The sequence below is a fragment of the Eubalaena glacialis genome, chromosome 19 (assembly GCF_028564815.1).
Source record: "Eubalaena glacialis isolate mEubGla1 chromosome 19, mEubGla1.1.hap2.+ XY, whole genome shotgun sequence".
In the NCBI taxonomy this organism is placed as follows: domain Eukaryota; kingdom Metazoa; phylum Chordata; class Mammalia; order Artiodactyla; family Balaenidae; genus Eubalaena; species Eubalaena glacialis.
Genome location: NC_083734.1, coordinates 7,408,236 through 7,427,450, shown reverse-complemented (window position 1 = coordinate 7,427,450; position 19,215 = coordinate 7,408,236). Strand labels below are relative to the sequence as shown.

Genomic DNA, 19,215 nt, shown 5'->3' with positions numbered 1-19,215 from the left:
AATCACAACTCCAGGGGCCCTGAGAAGAGCCTGACTCACAGATCTGAGGTGCTGGCCTTGAGGGCAGGTGCCTGAGGAGATGGGAGGAAACCTGGCAGGGGGACTAATGCCTTAGCTTAGAGGACCTGAAAAAAAAAATACCACTATAGTGGGATATTTAAACTCCCACTGAAAGTTCCGAATTTCAGATATAATAGCCAAAGCATAGTTATTTAAGGACTTAGAAGGGCCAAGTAACATTGTAATTAATTAAAATGATAAATTATTAATTTTAAAAAATGAATGGTTTTTTAAATTGTGGTTAAGAACACATGACAGGAGATCCACCTTAACAAATGTTTCTGTGTGCAATGCAATCTCGCTAACTTGTAGGCAACACGTTTTGTACAGCAGACTCCAGAACGTATTCATCTCGCATGACTAAACTTTATAATATTTTAATTTACAAACTTTATTTAAAAGCTGCTATGTATCATAAGAAATTGCCCAAAAAAGCGCAACATGAACCAAAGAAAGTAGGGAAAAGGAAAAGCTAAATAAAGATAAATGCTGAAGGGACTTCCCTGGTGGTCCAGTGGGTAAGACTCTGCGCTCCCAATGCAGGGGGATGGGGTTCGATCCCTGGTCAGGGAACTAAGATCCTACATGCATGCCGCAACTAAGAGTTCGCATGACACAACTAAAGATCCAGCAAGCTGCAACTAAGGAGCCTGTGAGCCGCAACTAAGGAGCCCGCGAGCCACAACTAAGGAGCCCGAGAGCTGCAACTAAGACCCAGTGCAACCAAATAAATAAATAAATAAATAAATAAATATTTTTAAGAAGATAAATGCTGAAATTAAAAAAAATAGAAAGGAGAAAGAATTTTATTTTTCCAAATTCAAGAAGGCAATGAGAAGACTATAGTATAGGAACTGTGTATAAAATATAGTGTATCGTATATGGTATATAGTATACTATATGTATAATATAGGAGTATAGTCAGTCTGAAGAATTCCACTGGGTTCTCAACTGTGTCATTATAGACGAGCACGGTCCAGTGGAAATTTCTGCAGTGATGGAAATACTTTATAATCTGTTCCTTCAATATGGTAGCAAGTAGGCTCTTGTGGCTATTGAGCATCTGAAATGTGGCTAGTGTGGCCAAGGAACTGAATATTTAGTTATATTTAATTTTATTAAATTTAAGGTTAACTGTACGTAGCCAGATGTGGCTACCATATTGGACAGCACCATCCATCTCTTGAAAGGGCTGGGCCTTCTCTCTTTGGCCGGGTCCAAACTGGCTCTCCTCAGTGCCCTGGGCCTCCAGAGAGGGTGCTTGGCATTAGGATCTAGAGATCCAGCTTCAGGCCCAATTCTGCCCCCTCTCAGCCCAGGGCCCAGTGTCCAGTCCTGTGGCTTACACACTACACTAGTGCTGTGGGCTCTGAGAAGCTGTAGGGCTCTCCACCAATGATGATGTCTGAGGACAGACAGACAGTGCCTCAAGGAGGAAGTTGGAAAAACAGGAGCAGGGAGCGGTGGGAAGCAGAAGGGCACCAGGACCTTTGCTCAGACCCGCCTATAGTGGCGTCTGCAGATCAGGCTGCTTCCTGCCAGGGGTGGATCCTCAACTTCCCTGGGCGTCTGTGCCAGGCCCTGGGCAAGGCTCAGAACACCTGGCCTTGCACTGAGTTCTCTGGGACCTGCTCTCCTAAACCCACAAGGAATTGTGGAGTCTCTCTTCCCATGTCCTGAGAGCTTTGTCCTCACCAAGCCAAACTGCTGCTTTTACCCTGGAGAAGGAGGATGAGGAATAGGGATGGGATGAGGGTGGAGGTTGGAGCGGATTTCTCCCTGTGCCCATTTTCCCTCTTACACAGTTGCTTATAACCTTGGGCAAATGGCTGAGTATCTCTGATTCTCAATTTCTTCACTTGTAAAATGAGAGTAGTACCTACCCTTATTACTCCCACACAGGACAGCTGTGAGAACACACTGTCACCATTCATTCCTTCATTTAACCAGCACTATATACCACAGAGCTCTTCAGCGAGAGGATGCACTAAATGTAAAGCAGAGAGAATCAGAAAGGCCCGTGCCAGAAGGTGACCACAGGGTGCTGCAAGGAAGACTTCCTGGAAGAGGTGGTGCTTGAGCTAGGAGTCAGCTAGACAGAAGAAGAGATCAGCATAGTTCAGGCTGAAGAAGGAGCCTGTGGAAAGATGCAGAGGCATGATTTAGTGGGTTGTCCTCATTTGTAGGTCTGGGGTGAAGGGTGGGTGGCAGGAATGTGGAGAAGCTGGGGTAGACGTGGGCCTCCCTAGGGAGGCCTGTGCTGGATGGAGGAGTGTGAGCTCCATCTGCCATGGGATGGGAGCAGCTAACGACTCAGGGGCAAGGCCACGAGTGGTGACGTGATCAAAAGTGCCTTTTAGAAAGATGCTCTGCTTGAAATAAATGGAGAATGGATTGTAGTGGGACAAGGCTGCAGGCAGGGAGACCACTGGGGAGGCTGGTGACCTAACCCAGGGACCCTGCGGATGGAGAAAAGGAGAAGGATTCCACAAGGTGTTCAGGAGATAGACCGGACACAGAGGGTATGGGAGAGGGAGGTTAGCCCAGTGTTCTGGATTAATTGGTGGTGTTACCCATCACTGACACACGGGACGTGGGACCGGGTTTGGAGGAGGCATTGTAGGAAAACGCAAGGAATTTCTTTTGACACTAGTTGAATGCAAGGCGAGGATGATCCAGATGGAGATGCCAGGACCATCCAGGTTGGGATATGTTGTCCAGAGCTTGGCATGCGTTTCAGCAGCGCATGATTTGGGGGACATTGATTGAAGCTGGGGGTGGGGTGTGGGCAGTGGGGTGGTTGGGGGAGGGGTGACTAGCACAGAGAGATGGGGGGCTGAACAGGCACGTGAGGAAGAGGATGCCAGAAACGCTGTGTGTGATGGAGAGGCAGCCAGAGTAACAGACGACAGGCAGATGAAAGCCACCCCCCAACAAGGCTCCAGGCATGGTGTCCCCACCAGGTCCTTCAGGACGGGACCAGTGTGGAAGTCACACCACAGTGGGGAGGAGAGATCGAGGGTGGGGAAGAGGAGCCGTGGCGTCTCCACCACCCACCCTCTGCTGGAAGCTTCTGCCCCAGGCCTTCACATGGCTGCTTCCTTCTCTTCATTCAGGTCTCAACACAAGTGTCCCCCCTCAGAGGAGCCTCCTGTGACCATACTATCCCCTCCCCCTGTTTCTTGACTTCACAGCCCTCATGACCCTTTGGCACCATCTTGTCCATTTGATAATGTCCTTTTTATGGCCCGTCTGCCTCTAACCGGGGAAGGCTCCAGAAAGCAGGACATTTTGTCTGTTTTGTTCACTTCCTTCTCCCCAGTGCCCGGGCAGCATTCCTGAGCTGCTCTGTAGCTGTTGGTTGGATGGATGAACAGGACAATGTTGTCTTTCACGGGCCATATGGCAAAGGGCTTTGTGAGCCATCCCTTGCCCTTCCCTGGTCCAGCGCCCCCTTCCTCCCCCCAGTTCAGGCTCCAGCGGCAGCCGCACCCACTCCAGCCTGTCTCTGCTCAGCCAGGAGCTGGCCGCGCTCCCTTCGTTCTTTCGTTGGGCTGGACCTGAAAGCAGCTGCGCTGGCCTTGACCGTGGGCCACGCACACTTGGCACTGCTCTTTAGTCCGATTAGTCAGCACAGTGCCTGACAGGGGGCACGCCCTCTGCCCCAGGAAGGGCAGTTACATGGAGATCTTCTGCCCTCTCCCAGTGAACGGGCACCCGTGGAGTATCTGGCAGCTGTTCTCAGAGTTACTCACTTGGGGTTCTTACCTGGATTCTAAGTGAAAATGTGCACCTGTGTGTTAGTCTGGGACAAGGTTCTCTAGGAATTATAGTAATGCTACAGGGAGAGCCCTGCACTCAGTTGCCAAAATGCTGTGTTTCTTTGTTTGAAATCAGATACCTCAGTCCCGCCTGCAAGACTCTGTAGGGCTTGACAAGCTCAAGCATAAATCCAGTCTAATCAAGGATTTGGGAATTCCTGCATTGTGTTTGTAGCCTGAAATTCTCTCTTCCTGTGACAAAGATAATAACAGTATCTGCCTTTTACTGAACACCTAATATGTGATTGTGCCATATTAACACTTTCTCTTGCCTCATTTAATCCTGACAAGGACCTAATGGGGTAATTATCATCCTCACACATAACTGGAAATCTGAGATAGAAATGCAAAAAGTCACAGAGGATGGAAATTCGCTTGTGGACTCAGATTTCAAACTCAGGTCTGTTTAATGCCAAAGCCTCCACGTTTTCCATGACCGTAACTGCTTCTTACTAAATAAGTGTTTACCTTCCAAGCTGGATTTGACTTCGGCAATTGTGATATAGGCTCCTGAGCGGTTTGGCGGAAGGAGAAAATGTGCTGGGAAAAAAGAGAAGAGTGAGTGAGAGCAAGCCAGACAAGCTGAGAGGGGGGCAGAGGGAGAATCTTCCAGGCAGAGAGAATGCCCTGAGCAAAGAGCAGAGACGAAGGAGCAAGGTGGGGAGGAGGGTCTGACAGACGCTCAGCCTTTGCAAAGAGAGAATATGAAAGGAAGAGGCTTGCGAAGATTTTGCATTTGGGAAAAAGATCACCCTGGTGAAGCATGCAGAATGGATTAGAGGAGAACAAGACAGAAGGGGGAGACGAGTTTGCCAGTAGTCAGAAAGACGGGATTACTGGCTCCAGTGGGTATATTAGTGGGGCAATACTAGCTGCTGTGACAAACCCCAACATCTTGGTAGCGAAACAAAATAGACGTTTATTTCTACTTTATAGACCAGTCCAATGTGGTGTCCCTGGTCTTCATGGGGCTTTTCCTTACTGTCATCATCAGCTCAGGCTGCTATAACAAAATACCATAGACTGGGTGGCTTCAACAACAGACACTTATTCCGCACAGTTCTAGAGGCTGAGAAGTCCGAGATCAAGGTGCCGGCAGATTCAGTTCCTGGTTTGCAGACGATCACCTTCTCACTGTGTACTCATATGGCCTTTCCTGGGTATGAGGGCGTGGAGAGAGAGCGCTCCTGTTTCTTCCTGTTTTCATAATCCCATCACGAGAGCTCCACCCTCATGACCTCATCTGAACCCAATTACCCGCCAAAGGCCCTGCTTCCAAATACCATCACACTGAGGGTTAGGGCTTCAACATATAAATTTTGGAGAGACACAAACATTCAGCCCATACCACTTCCGTTGGTGACTCAGGCCCAGGTTCTGGGCACATAGTGGCTCCTCCTTACAGAGCCAGGAGGAAAAGCCCCCTTCCTACAAGGCCCAGCCCAGCAGACTCACGTGCCACTTCTGCTCCTGTGAGCCTGTCATGTGGTCACACCTGGACACCAGGGGTCCTGTGACATGTGCACCTGATGGGACAGCTACTTCACTCCTCACTATGAGGGGGGAACATGAATTTTTCTTGACAGTGAAGCTGCCTTGGCTTCAAGATGAACGGCCATCCTTGAGAGATAGAAATTACAGGGTTTGATGATGGATTGGGACTGATTGTGAGGCAGAGGGGAGGCAGGAGTCAAAAAGGTGGGAATGAAACTGTTGGCTGGCCCCAAGCCCCCATTCTCGAGACAGCACAGCACATGGTGAGCTCCCACACCCCCAAATTCTCTTTTTCCAGTCAGCTCACATTAGGTGTATAGACTTGCATTCTTTCCTTATGTAAAACCATTCAGGAGAATATACTGCCTTGTGTAGTTCTTTAACATTGGTAATAACTAATATTCAAGGCTTAATACATAAAAGCCATATGTGGATTATCCCAATTAACGCTGAGGAAGAAGCAGGCACTTTTATTAACCCCATTTGCAGTTGTGAAGATAGAAGTATGGACAAAAACACTAACCCCCAAAATATCTACACCCCCATGTTCATCGAGGCATTATTTACAATAACCAAGATATGGGACAGCCTAAGCGCCCATCACTGGATGAATGGATAAAGAAAATGTGGTACATATACAATGGAATACTACTCAGCCGTAAAAAAAATGAAGTCTTGCCATTTGCAGCAACATGGATGGACCTTGAGGGTATTATGCTGAGTGAAGTAAGTCAGACAGAGGAAGACAGATATGGTATGCTTACACTCATATGTGGAATATAAAAAACTCATAAGCAAACAAGCAAACAAAAACAAAGTAAATGAACAAGCCAAACCAAAGCAAAACAAACATGTAGATACAGAGAACACAGTTGTGGTTACCAGAGGGGAAGGGGCGTGTGGGAGAGAAAAATGGGCAAAGGAGGTCAACTGTATGGTGAGGGATGGAAACTTAAATTTTTGGTGTTAAGTACACTGTAGTGTATCCAGAGATAGAAATATAATGTTATAAATCAGTGTTACCTGAATAAAAAAATTAGGACACACACACACATACATGCACACATGCACAAAGATGGAGGTACACAGAAAGGAAGTAAGTTGTCTAGGGTCGAAGACCTGGGATACCAGATGGGATGTGAGCCCAGGTGGACTGTTTCTAGAGTCTGTGCTCCCAACCAATACAGAATCCTCTGTTTGTGAATTTTGGTTACTTTAATTTTGACAAATGAGGAGATTAAAACCTGGGAGAAAGAGAACTGAGTGTCTAGGTGTCTCCTCCCATGAGTGGTTCTAGTTTTATAGCATCAGTCCTTTCCTGCGTCTCCCACCCACCCCTGCCTCAGCTCTTAGAGTAGGTGGGACAGCCTGACAGGTCACAGAGCCTGACGGGTGCCCTGTATGAACCCCAGTCTTTCCCCGCCCACCACCCCGATGCCCAGTCTGAGGGAGGTCCCTGTCTGGCATCATCGTGGTCAGTCCGCTCTTGCTTTACCCCTCCCTTTTCTCTCTCCTTAGAGACGTAGAGAATCTTTTGAAGGATCTGGAGGACAAATACACTGCACTGATGTGGAACTTATTTATGATAGTCTTTGTTCTAAATATATCAGTTCTGATCTCATCAAATAGTGTTCGGGCTTAGAGGAAGAAAAGAACTCTTTCCCCAGACTTGTCACTTGTGTAGATAAGAATTTTATTTGGCTGCAAGTAGCAGACCTAAAAAATAGTGACTTAATAAGATGTTATTTGTATGTCCTGTAAGAGATGGTGCGGGGCAGTCCAGTAGCTCCCCGGTTGTCATCAGTGTTGTAGGATCTTCTGACTTTTCTGCTTTGCTATCCTTGGCTAGGCTTCATTCTCAAGGTCGGTTCAGTCCAGTGGCAGCTGGTTCCAAATCCTCCTGCTGGTCAGCAGAGGAGCCTGGCCTGTGGGATGAAGGCTCACTCTACCAAGGCCACCTGCTCCGACAAAGCTACCCTGTGCTGGGGGAGACCCCTACTCCTGCCTCTGAACACTCGCTATGCGAACGCCAGGCACCTAGGGAGGTGCTCAGAATGCCGGCTTCTTTCCTGCCTTTCTTCCTGGCTCCTGGCCGCTTTCCCGACTGGCATTCTGGGTCCGTACTTGTTTTGTGCTCCCACCCCTGGCCTGTCTACTGACCCTAGCTCCACCCCTGCTGTGCCCGCCTTGCAGCCCGGAGCCCGGCACGGCGACCCCCGTGCCTTCTGCTGCCCCTCGGCACCTTCGAAGAGTGAATCGGGTGGGGGTCACGCGTGTGGCCCCTGGAGCCAGCTCACCTGGACTTTCATCGTGCCTTGATGTCCTAGCTCAGTGTCCCCGTGTCTCACTTACCTCATCTGTAAAATGGGGAGGATGATAACAACAGCGCCTCCAACAGGCTTCTGGAAAGGATTGAGTGAGTTAAGGCATCAAGGTGGTGTTGCCCAGAAGCTTCACCGGGCTCGTGCCCAGGCGATTCCCTGGCACCAGTTAGTATCAGACACATCTGGGGCTCTGAGTTTTAGTTTTCCAGGGACCTCTGATCTCTAAGGGCTGGAGATGGTAATGAAGTGATGGGTGTGGGGGACGGGAGGGAGCGGGGCGTCGTGACTCTGCAATGCTGCAGGAATCTGAGGAGGACTAAAATACAGCTGGCTTGTCCAGATCCAGAACGATGCTTTCTTTTCCTCTGAGGATAGAGCAAGCAGAAAGTCAAGGACACGGGGAGTCTGCAGGTGGGGAGCCAAGTAGGAGAGGGTCAGGATTACAGACCTAGAGGAGCAGAAGAGGCTGGGCCAGGGGAAGGAAGAAGGGCTTGGAAGGAAGGGGGAGGCCATGGAGGTCCTGGGGGCTGGACTGCCACCCCTTCTTGGGCTTGTTCTCTTGGGTTCCTGGGGACATTGGCAGGCTGACCCTGGGGTACCTGCCTGCCTCGCCCTGGACCACTGATTCATCCAGGAAGGTTCTTTTTCCATCTCCCAGTGCTGGGCTTGTAGGGAGGGAAAGAGTCAGGAGCTCCTGCTCTGTCTGCCCCGTCAGCATCTCAGAGTGGGGCCATCGGCTCCTATGAGGCACCTGAGGAACCAGGCGTGCAACCCACACGTGTCTGGGAAACCCTTTCTCCCAGACAGCGCGTTTCGAGGAAGGGCGCGTGGTGATGGGGCCGGGGCTGGAAGGCATTTTAGAGGGATGAATCAGTGGTAGAGCCTGGAATTCCTGATGGAACAGAATGAAAACACAGCAGACACTGTCAGACAGGATACAATTCAACATCCGAACAATTCTTTTAGCACTCAGATTAAATGGAACCCTTCCAAACAGAACAGCCATGGGTGGGATAATACAGTCCAGTAGCCGAACGCACGGATGCTGGTCCTGACCTCCCATCCATGGCATGGGAGGAGTCGTGGTGGCGATGCTGTTTTCCAGAAACATGGCATCTGATCTGGGCACAACCATTCCTCAGGCTTCTGTGTGGCGATGGTCTCTGGCAAAAGCCCCTCAGTGTGACCCTGGCATGTTCCTTGGTCCACATTCATACGAGGGATCCCAGTGGGGGTGAATGATGCTTTGGGGATTTTTCCTCCTTTTTCTTGCTGAGCACTGGGTTAAGGAGCAGGGAATGCGGGCCAGATTGCTGGAGACTCCAAGGTGAGTCCAGACCTGGGACACTTTCTAGAGTCGTGTCGTCCCCAAACTGCCCTCCGCCCGGACACGCGTGGTACAGCATCAGCCTGGGCCCTCCTCCCCCAGCTGCGCCTACTCGATAAGCTTGTGGGGAGAGGAAATGACACCCTGGAAGTGTGGATTCCCAGAGAGCCAGCTGGGCGTCCTCCCCGTTCGCTCCCATGTAAGAAAGCATCGAGGAATGTGAGAGTGACATTTTAGGGCTGACATGGAATCTGCGTTCACGTCGGAGAAAAGGAAACCCTCTGTAAGCCCGGTCACTTGAGGCACTGGGACCACAATTAGTGACACAGTACTTGCAACGTCCCCCATGATTGGTCCCGACTGCCTGTGTGCAGGGGACAGGTGGGCTAGAGGACCTGGCCACGCTGTCTGAATGAGAGACACAGTCATTCTGGGTGAAGCTCCCCGAACTCTGGCTGCTTAGGTGGGTGGGGCAGGGGGTGTCCCCATGTCACGGGTACCTGCCTCCATGGAGTTTCCCATGATGCAGATGGAACAAGGTGGGGTTCTGACTTTGCATATGGAACCACCATGAAGGATGGAGATACCTGGAGGCCTGTTGGAGAGAGAGAGAGAAAGAGAGACAGCGGGGGGTGGGTGGGGGAAGGAGGGAAAGAGAGAAAGGTTGTCATGGTGACATAGTGATGGGACGGGTTCAGGGGCAGAAGGCCGAGGAAACCTTCCCCTCGTTATCAGATGCTCTCCGCTGGGCCTCAGACCTAGGGCAGCGTGGCTTTCTTGCAGGTACCCTCCTGGTCTGTCACCTAAGGGCCTCCGGATGCTGCAGGAAACCCCAGATTTGGGGAGCACTTAACCTCACGGGTGCTCTCTGCGTGGTGGGCCCCTGGAAACTCCCACAGACCCAGGAGGTCTGTAGTCTTTTCCACAGACCCAGGAGGCCCCTCGATGAGCCCCGAGAAGCCGCACTAAGGCACTTGGGGAAGCAGGGGGAGGCAGGCCGAGAGAGGGGCTCAGGTGACCATTCGGGAGGTTAGGGAGCTTGCTATGCTGTTTCCTAACTATCCCGCTCCCCTCCCGCCCCAGCTCTGCACACACCATTCCCGCCTAGAGTGCCTTCCTTTCCCCTCTTCGCCAGCTCTCCTCTTCCCTTTGGTTCTGTGTGGATGGCACAGCCTCCAGCACGCCCTCTATCCTCTCCCAAGGCTGGGGCAGATGTCCCCTCCGCGTTCCTGCCCCCATCCTTGTTTCCCCAGAAAGTACTCATCCCAGGGTGTTCTGGCCGCCTGGTGCTCTGGCTGCCTCTCACTTTATAAAGAAGATGAGCCCAGGGACCATCTGTCTTGCTCTCGCCCCGGGGCCTGGCCCAGAGCAGGGCCCTCACTGAAGGTTTGCATGTTGGTGAGTGGGGGCAGGGAGAGCAGAAGTTGGGATTTTCTAAAGAAAATTCCATCGCTGGAAACCTACAGACACTCAGATGTGGAATTCGAGCTTCTTGGTTTTGATTCTCGATGGGGGAGAAGGAGAGAAAAATCTTACAGCATCCCTCTGCAGCCGCTCTCCACCAGGCGGTGCTAGAGTCACGGGGTAGAGGCAGGGGTGGGGGAAAGAGGGAGTTAGGGCAACACGCGCTTGTCCTTGGCTAAGTGTCAAGTTCAGAGGGAAGAGTAGTGACGGAGAAGGAGTTAGAAGGTCAAGGGGAGTCTGTGACACCCCCTAGCGCACCCCACTGCCTCTGGTGTAAATTCTATACAACTAAGCGTTACATTTCTTCACTGGCTGACTCCCAGGGCCATTTCTAGGGGAAATGTGCCTTCCTGGAAAGTCTTTCCCCGGCCACCTTTCACTGCTCACTCTTTGGAATGTTTGATACTTGTGACTTGTCCGATCTCTTGAAATGCAAGCCAGCATCTTGCCCACAGAGAGAGCTGGGGCGGGCAGACCCAATGGTCAGAACTTCCCTTCCCTCTGCGAAGGACCTCCGTTGGTCAGTTTGGGTTCTAGAAGGAAGCAAATGCAGAATCCAGTCCAGGCACTCAGATATGTAAACAGGAGGTTCTTCTCGGGGCATAGCCCACCTCAAGGAATTTCCCAACATGCACAGCACTTGGCAGAGAGCGTTAGATAAGTGACACCTGGATGCACAGGCTGGGATGAGAGCCATGAAAGGCGATGGCCGCGGCCAGGATCTGAGGGAACATCAGTGATAACAGAGAGACTAAGTGAGATCATCCAGCGGTACCTCCCAGCTGCACGGAGGGCGCAGCCCCGAGCTCGCTCTTTCCCACGGGGCCCAGAAGAGGGTTTGCCTGCATCAGTTTTATGGAAGACTCCACCTCTCAAGGGGCCGGGGATGTTGGATGTTGGTCATCACATCTTCTCCTGGTCGAGGTGGCAGGGTGGTGGGGAGGACAGAGGGCGAGACCGTCATCAGCGATTCAGGAAGAAGGACTTGAGGCTCTGGAAGAAAACTGACTTCTGTCTCTGCTTCTGTTTCTTTTTGATGATGGGCACCCACACCAGCCCGCATACCAGCATCATGAGTCCCAGAGACAGGAAGGCAGGCCCTATCATCTTAAGGACCTTGAGGCTCTTGTCACCCAGGTTCAGGGTGTAGGCCAAGCAGGTGATGACCACACCGAAGAGGAGGATGGCACCGCCCACGGACATGATGACGATGGGCTTGCGGTAGATTTCCCAGTTACTCCGGGGGTTGGTGGCCCAGACAGACTCACTTCTGGAGCTGATGCACAGGGAGCTGGCGGTCTGGCTGGGCAGCAGGTCCTTGGATTCTGGAGACTTCTCGTTGACCTCCAGGGCCTTGGGGAGAGCCTCCATGGTCACGGCTCCCGGGACTGGGCACCTGGTACCAGCAACAGTCAGAAGCAAGGACAAGGCCAGAGGAACCCTCGCACAGCCTTCCTGTTCTCAGCATCTGTCTCCAGCCTGGCTCTTAGTGGAGGGCAGTACAGGGTTTTTGTGCTGAAGCTAAAAGAAAAGCAGATGAGATCCACATAAATAAGAAGCCACTCAAGGTGGTATTTTTTTTCCTTGTGAGAGATAAATATTATATCACTCTAATCAACCACTCTTATTATTTAAATCAGGGAACAGTGGTGGCCTTTAAAAAAACAGGCAAAAGCTACAATTTATGAAATGGCATCTTATTTTCAGACTCAGCCGCTTTCTTGCTGTGTGATCTTGAGTGAGTTACGGCCTTGGTCCTTGGCTTCCCCTCCAGTCCCTCCTCCCGGGACCCCAGGTTCTTCCTCTTCTTTCCGGTCTGGCCACCTCAGGCCCCACTCAAACAGCATTTACTAATATCCCTCTTTGGGGAGCGGGATGGGAGGGATTTCCTTCCACAGCAGCAAGTTTCCTGGGAAGGTGGGCTACTCATCCCCGTCACACTGGGTTCCGCCTCCCCGCCCCAGACGGGGTGAGAGGTGGGAGGGGTTGCATTCGGAAACCAGGGTATCAGGATAAAAGAGATGGTGTGTGAAGCTGGTGGCTCCCAAGCCCAGCACTCTGGAACCTGCTGCTACCCCTCTATCAAGACACCTCTAAATGTGGAAGGGTGCTTTAGTGAACGCACTCTCCTTCCACACTTCCTGCAATGCTCAGTTCCAAGTAATTTCCTCAACTCCCCCCCACCTCACCCCTCACAGCAGCCCAGGCCTGGACCACTGGGGCAGTGCTCCCACTTGGCCGAACAAGACCCCTTCCCTGCATCCCAGGGGGACTAGGAATTGGAGAATCACCACGCCTTCAGAATGTGGATATTTACATTCGTGTGTGCTCCTCTAGAGAGAGGATATTGGGATCTCTGCTTCCGAAGGCTTTGGCAAATACGATGACGGGCTTTTATAAGTAGGGGCTCACAGGTGTCCGCTGCTGCCCTGTGGATCCCGACGAGTATTTGCGTAAGTGACGTCATCACTTTTAAAGTGATCTCTCCTTTTCCCCTGCGGGCTCGGTGGGGAGAGGAGGGCTTACCAGGCGTGTGGTGAAATCCTAGCCAGGGAGCTGGCGTTGGTTACCGCAACCTGGTTTCTCCTGTGGGGTTTTGATGTCTTTGGTAGGATGGTCTCTCCAGGTGGCCCTTTCCCCCACTTGGCAGCAAATCCCAGGGCAGAAGCGCCTGCTGCCTTCAGATGTTCGGGGTGTTGTGATGGAGGAGTATTCATGGGAAGGCACGAGTCTCAGCTGTGCCTGAGGATCACCGGACTGGGTGGGGAAGGAGAGCCCCCGGGAGAGCTGCCCCTGGGGTGCGAGGCAGCCATGGCAGATGCTGGGAGGATGGCTTCCTGGATGCTGAGTGAGAGGTGCGGCCAACTGCGCCTTGCTGGCCGCACCTAGCGCATGCTCTTTGGCCCTGCCAGGAGGTTGCTTGTTTATTCCCCTCTTAGGAGGGCAGGGGCTGAGGCCCAGTGAGATTTAGGATCGTGGCCCAAGCCTCCCCCCAACTTCATAGGTGGCTGTGTTGGAATCCAGGCCAAGGTCTTTGGACTCAAAGCTCATTGTACTAGACCGAGCTGGTCAGGATGATCCCTGAGGGTCCTTCCACTATGACAAGGCCTGAGTTTTTCACTTTAGGGCTCCATCCTGCAGTAGAATAACCTCTCACTGAGTAAAGACTGACAGAGATAAGTAGTTGTATAGGGTTCACTCTGCAACGGAGAAATAACACTGATGTTAAGTGTTTCATAATGGTACATTTATTTATTTAAAGAACTATTTTTACTCTGAGATTATGTCCTTCTTTTATTTTGGCATTGGAATATTCATTTTATGAAATGACTGTGAGGGAAGATGATCATTGGTTTTGTTGGTATCTGTACTGGCCAAGATGAGAAGTCAGTCATCCTATGTAGATGTCTATCTACTTTATCTATCATGTATCTATCTATCTATCTATCTATCTATCTATCTATCTATCTATCTATGTAAATTGTAATACCTCACGAAATCCCAAAGAATGGGAACCTTTCATTTAGTGGACTTACTTAGGAAGAGGGCGGGTCCTTGGGATAGTGAATGGTCGGGGGGTTCATCTTCTGGGCAGTGACTGAAGGAGAGCACTTCTCCTCCCTTGAACAAGGCTGAGCTCCATGCCTTCTCCCCCCACCCCTGCCCCTACCAGGCAGGAGGTGGCAGCAACTCTAAACACAAGGGGCAGGCGGGGTTGGCTGTGGAGTGAACGCCGTGCTGGGTTCCTTCACGGTTGTAGCACGTCACTGAGCTTACTTGCAGGGTCTGGTGTGACAGAAAGATCCAGGTCTTTGACACCAGAAGGACCGCTGTCTGAACCCACCTGAGACTCACTAGTCACATATATAGAATAAGGATAATGCCATATCTGCCTCATAGGGCAGCGGCGACTGTCAGATTTCACAAGACCCCACTTCATTGTGTGATATGTTACAGGAGTTTAAGAAATGGCTCTGGTTGCTATTATTATTGCAATAGTTATTTTCTTTCTCGGTCCCTGTTTTCTCATCTGTACAATAAAGAAGTTAGGCTTTTAGAGGGACTTCTAAAACTATTTTGGATAGGTCCATAGGTGGTGAATCAAACTCAAATTCTGAGAACCCAGGTTTCCTGAAAATCACCATCTCAGGGGCAGTACGAGTTTTATAACATTTTATTAAAGTCCTAAAAGATCCGATTTCTTTTTCTGATACCAGGGTTTCTCAACAGTGGCACTATTGACATTTGGGAGCCAATAATTTTTTGCTGCAGAGGCTGTTCTGAGCATTGTGGGATATTTAGTAATATCCCTGGCCTCTACCCACTAGATGCCAGTAGCAAACCCCTCCAGTCATGATAGTCAAAAATGTCTCTAGACCTTGCCAAGTGTCTCCTGGGAGCAGAATCAATCTGGTGGAGAACCTCTGCTCCCTGGCGCTCTCCCATCCCTCCTAATTTGCAGACTGCCTCAGGGCCTCTGCTGGTTTATACGCCTCCTCTACCCAGCAGCCCCCCTCCACCGGCACTCAGCAGGTGCTCAAAGGACGTGGCCCTGATGCTGCAGTTCTGTGGGGTGGGGAGCACGTAAGCCCTGGGGAGCTGGTTCAGCGAGAAGAAGCACGCTTCCAGGTCCTCAGTTCCTGCGGGTTTGGTTTGTCTGTCTCAGAGGATCCCTCACTTCCCGCAGTGGGTGGACTTGTCCACTCAGACCCTCAGAAAGTAACCTTCTTTGGAATAAGAGTCTTTGCCGCTGTAATTAAGGGAAGGATCTCCAGGTGAGCTCATCCTCAAACAGACAAGTCCAAGAACCTGCGTCCTTGTAGAGAAAGGAGAGGAAATGTGACACACAGAGGGGAGGCCACGTGAAGATGGAGGCCGATGGTGAAGTGATGCCCCTACAGGACAAGGGCGCACGGCGGGAGAGAGGATGGGACGGACTCTCCTCAGAGCCTCTGGAAGGAGCAACTCAGAGGACACCTTGATTTTTTCCCTTGTGAGAGAACAAACTTCCATTGTTTTCAGTGGCTACATTTGTGGTACTTTGTTACGGAAACCCTAAAAAAGGCACACTCACTGTCGGTTAATGTCCCCACACCTCAGAGGTGGCCGAGGACCGAGGGCCCGAGGGGCTGAGCTGAGAAGAGCCAGCGGAAGGCCCGGGGCTTGGGCCTCTTGGACTAAACGCAGATTTGCCTGTCGGCTCAGCCCCTAGGGCAGCAACTTGAGAAGGGAGATTGGGTCCTTCTCCCCCCCGGAGGCCGCGTCTGGGGTGTCAGGAAGCAGAGGTAGTGGGTAGAGACGTATTTGTAGCACAGAACTAGGGACAGACAGGCCACAGGCTGGCACGGTGAGGGAGCACTGGTCTGGGAGTACACAGCACGAGGAGGAAAGAATAAACCCCACGCCTGTCCACGCAGGACCCCAAACGTGACACTGGGCAAGAGAGGCCAGACACCTCTTCCATTTACAGAAGGTTCAAAAACATGTAAGACCATCTATGCCATTAGAGGTTAGGACAGTGGTTACCTTCAGTGGGGGTGGTGGCTGGAAGGGGGGCGTGATGGAGACTTTCGGGGTGCCATCGTGCTCTGACTCTCGATCTGGCTACAGCCAATTACATGGGTGTGTACTATTTGAGCTGTATACCATGATATGACTGCTAAAGAAAAATTTAAAATATAACTAAATGCAGTATGTTCATTATTTGGATTCTGACTAGAAGAAACCAGTTGTACATTTTGGGATAATTTTAGGGAAGTTTGAATTTGGATTGGATATTAGATGACGCTAAGGATTTAAAATTTGTATTCAGTATCATGACGATATTGTGGACACAGAAGAAAACGTGTTTGTAGATATGGAGATACATCTTGAAACCAGGTACAGAGATGAATGGTCACGATGCCGTGATTCACATGAAAGCACCAAACTCCAGCTCAAATACGACAAAATGTTAAAGGTTCTAAAATCCGGGTGACGGCTATATGGAAGTTCATTATATCATGAGCTCTACTTTTATGTATGTTTGCAAATGTTTGTAATAAATGAGACACTGAATATACAGATGGACGATGACCAGACATGTATAAGAACAGAACCCGGACCCACAACCTGCAGCAACCAGCCCGAGAAGCCACCCCATTATCTACAGTAACTGGCACAGGAAGCCAGGCTACAATCTGTAAGTAAGACTTCCAGGAAGTCAGACCACCTTCCCTAGTAAGCAGCCCCACAGGCCAAACAGTAACTGAGGACAACTGATTTTTGACAGATACACCAAAACAGTTCCATGGGGAAAAGAAAGTCATTTCAACAGATGGTGCTGGAATAACTGAATATTTATATGGAAAAAAATGAAACTTGTCTTCACCTCATACCATCAACAAAAAATGAATTGGAGATGGATCATGGACATAACCTGAACATAAAAGCTAAAACCGTAAAGTTTTAGGACAAAATATAGGAGAATATCTTTGTGACCTGGAGGTTGGCAAAATTTCTTAGGACAGAGAAGGCAATAAGCGAGGAAGAAAAAGAAAATCAATAAATTAGATTTCATCATAATTTAAAACTCCTGCCTCATTAAAAGCTACTGGGAAGAAAATGAATAGGCAAGCTATGGACTGGGAGAAAATTTTAGCAAAATACATGTTTGTCAAAAGATTTGCATCTGAAATACATGTGATTAATAACAACACAAACAGCCCAATTTTAAAAATGGGCAAATGATTTGGACAGACCCTTTACAAAGGAAGACAAATAGATGAAGAAGAAACCCATGAAAAAGGGCTTGAGATTGACATTCGACAGGAAATACAAATTAAAACCACAAGGAGATACAGCCACACACTCACTAGAATGGCTAAAATTTAAACATCTCACAATACAAATGTTGGTGAGAGTGGGGAACAACTGGAGCTCTTGTGTACTGCTGGTAGGAATGTAATACGGTACAGCCGCTTTGGAACAAGGTCCAGTAGTTTCTTACAAAGTGAAACATACACCTTCCCTTTGAACCAGCAATTCCACTCCTAGATATTTCTTTGTCCAAGATAAATGAAAACCTATGTCCACCAAAGACTTGTTTAACAATATTCATAGCAGCTTTGTTCATGATAGCCCAAACCACAAAACAACCCAATGTCCATAAACAGGAGAAAAGGTGAACACATCTTGTATATTCACACAATGGAATACTACTAAACAATAAAAAGGAACAAACTTCTGATACACACGCAGCATGGATGAGTCTCATGGACATGACGGGTGAAAGAAGTCAGATATAAAAGAGTACATATAGTGTATGTTTCCATTTATATGACATTCTAGAACCTTCTAGGAACTAAGCTAAGGTGACACACCTCAAAACAGTGGTTGTAGGGGTGGGGAGGAACTAACTGGGACCTTCTGGGGTTGATGGAAATGTTCTATCTCTTGATATCGGTGTGGGTTACATAGGGGACCCATTTGTCAATATAGTACACTAAGATTTGTGCATTGTGATGTGTGTAAATTATACCCTGCAAAAAATAACTGTAAAAATCGTAATAATAATAATAAAGGGGGTCAGGCTGGGGAGCAGGTGAAAGTATAGTTAAACCAAGAATAGCAGAATGTTGATAATGGTTGAAGTCATATGATGGAACTGGGGGATCCAGAGTAGAGGTGAGGGCAGGAAACACATTACCCCAGAAAAGGAAAGTAGGGGTGTGGGCAGGGGCAGAGTGACCCCAGAATAGGGCAGAGATGTTAAAGGGAAATCTGTGAAGTGAGAGAGTCACCTGGCCCTTATGGGAAACACCGTATGCTGATTCTGAGGAAGAGGAGATCCTGAAAGAAAGAGAAGGTGCTTCTTTGAGAAATTGGGATTTGGGGACAGAAGATGGAGATGAAGGAAGATGTGGAGATGGAGGTGGAGATGGAGATGGTTATGAGAGATGGAGGTGGAGATGAAGATGAGAGGCAGAGAGGGAGATGAAGATGGAGGTGGAGATGAAGATGGAGGTGGAGATGAAGATGGAAGTGGCGGTGGAGATGAAGATGGAGGGGGAGGGGGAGGTGGAAATGGAGGTGGAGATGAAGATGGAGATGGATGTGAGAGATGGAGGTGGAGATGGAGATGGAGAAGGAGGTGGAGATGAAGATGAGAGGTAGAGATGGAGATGAAGATGGAGGTGGAGATGGAGATGAAGATGGAGGTGGAGATGGAGATGGAGGGAGAGAGAGAGAGAGAGGAGAGAGAGAGAACAAGAATTTCACCATTTTCACCTTGTCTCTGGAAAGATACCATCCCTTGAAGGAAAACAGACTTTCAGGGAGCCAGGAGGCCCTGGGCAGAGCAAAGACTGGGTTTGGTTGGCCAAACAAGTGTATACAGAAGGGACCGTCTCTTGATCTTGTTAGAGCTGGTCTCCTTATCTGTCGTGTGTTTGTAATTGGCCAGGTATTCGAAAACCCTGTCTGCAGATATCCATTGAGCGTTTGCCCCTTGACCTTGTGTTCCCCAGGTTGCTACACAGCACTCGGCTCACAGCTCTCCCCAACACTGCAGCAAACACGCTCCGAGCAGCCCCCCTGTCTGCCCTCTGCTAGACGCGGAGCTACAGACACAACTAAGAAGACGACGTCCCTCTCCAAAGAGGAGCTCCAGGCGTCCCCATTTCCCAGCTCAGTGGTGTCTCTGACAAACAAGGTAAAGTGATATCTCAAATGAGAGGGGAGAGAA

The 19,215-nt window shown here is 49.8% G+C and overlaps 2 protein-coding genes across 8 annotated transcripts in view; one reads left to right on the top strand and one right to left on the bottom strand.

Annotated features, from left to right (window-relative positions):
* Window positions 1–19,215, top strand: part of ADPRM (ADP-ribose/CDP-alcohol diphosphatase, manganese dependent) — a 339,223-nt gene that overhangs the window by 101,243 nt on the left and 218,765 nt on the right. For 5 of the 7 annotated variants that reach the window (XR_009698315.1, XR_009698314.1, XR_009698316.1 and 2 more), the window contains exon 4: window positions 18,998–19,182. The exons of 1 other annotated variant lie outside the window; for it this stretch is intronic. The gene's annotated coding sequence lies outside the window, so the exon portion shown is untranslated. Of the gene's footprint in view, window positions 1–18,997; window positions 19,183–19,215 lie in introns of those variants that run through there. One more of the 7 variants, XM_061175494.1, reaches the window with a different exon arrangement.
* On the bottom strand, window positions 11,454–11,861 carry PIRT (phosphoinositide interacting regulator of transient receptor potential channels). Its single transcript, XM_061176772.1, has one exon. It carries the CDS (start codon window positions 11,859–11,861, stop codon window positions 11,454–11,456), a length of 408 nt encoding a protein of 135 aa, XP_061032755.1.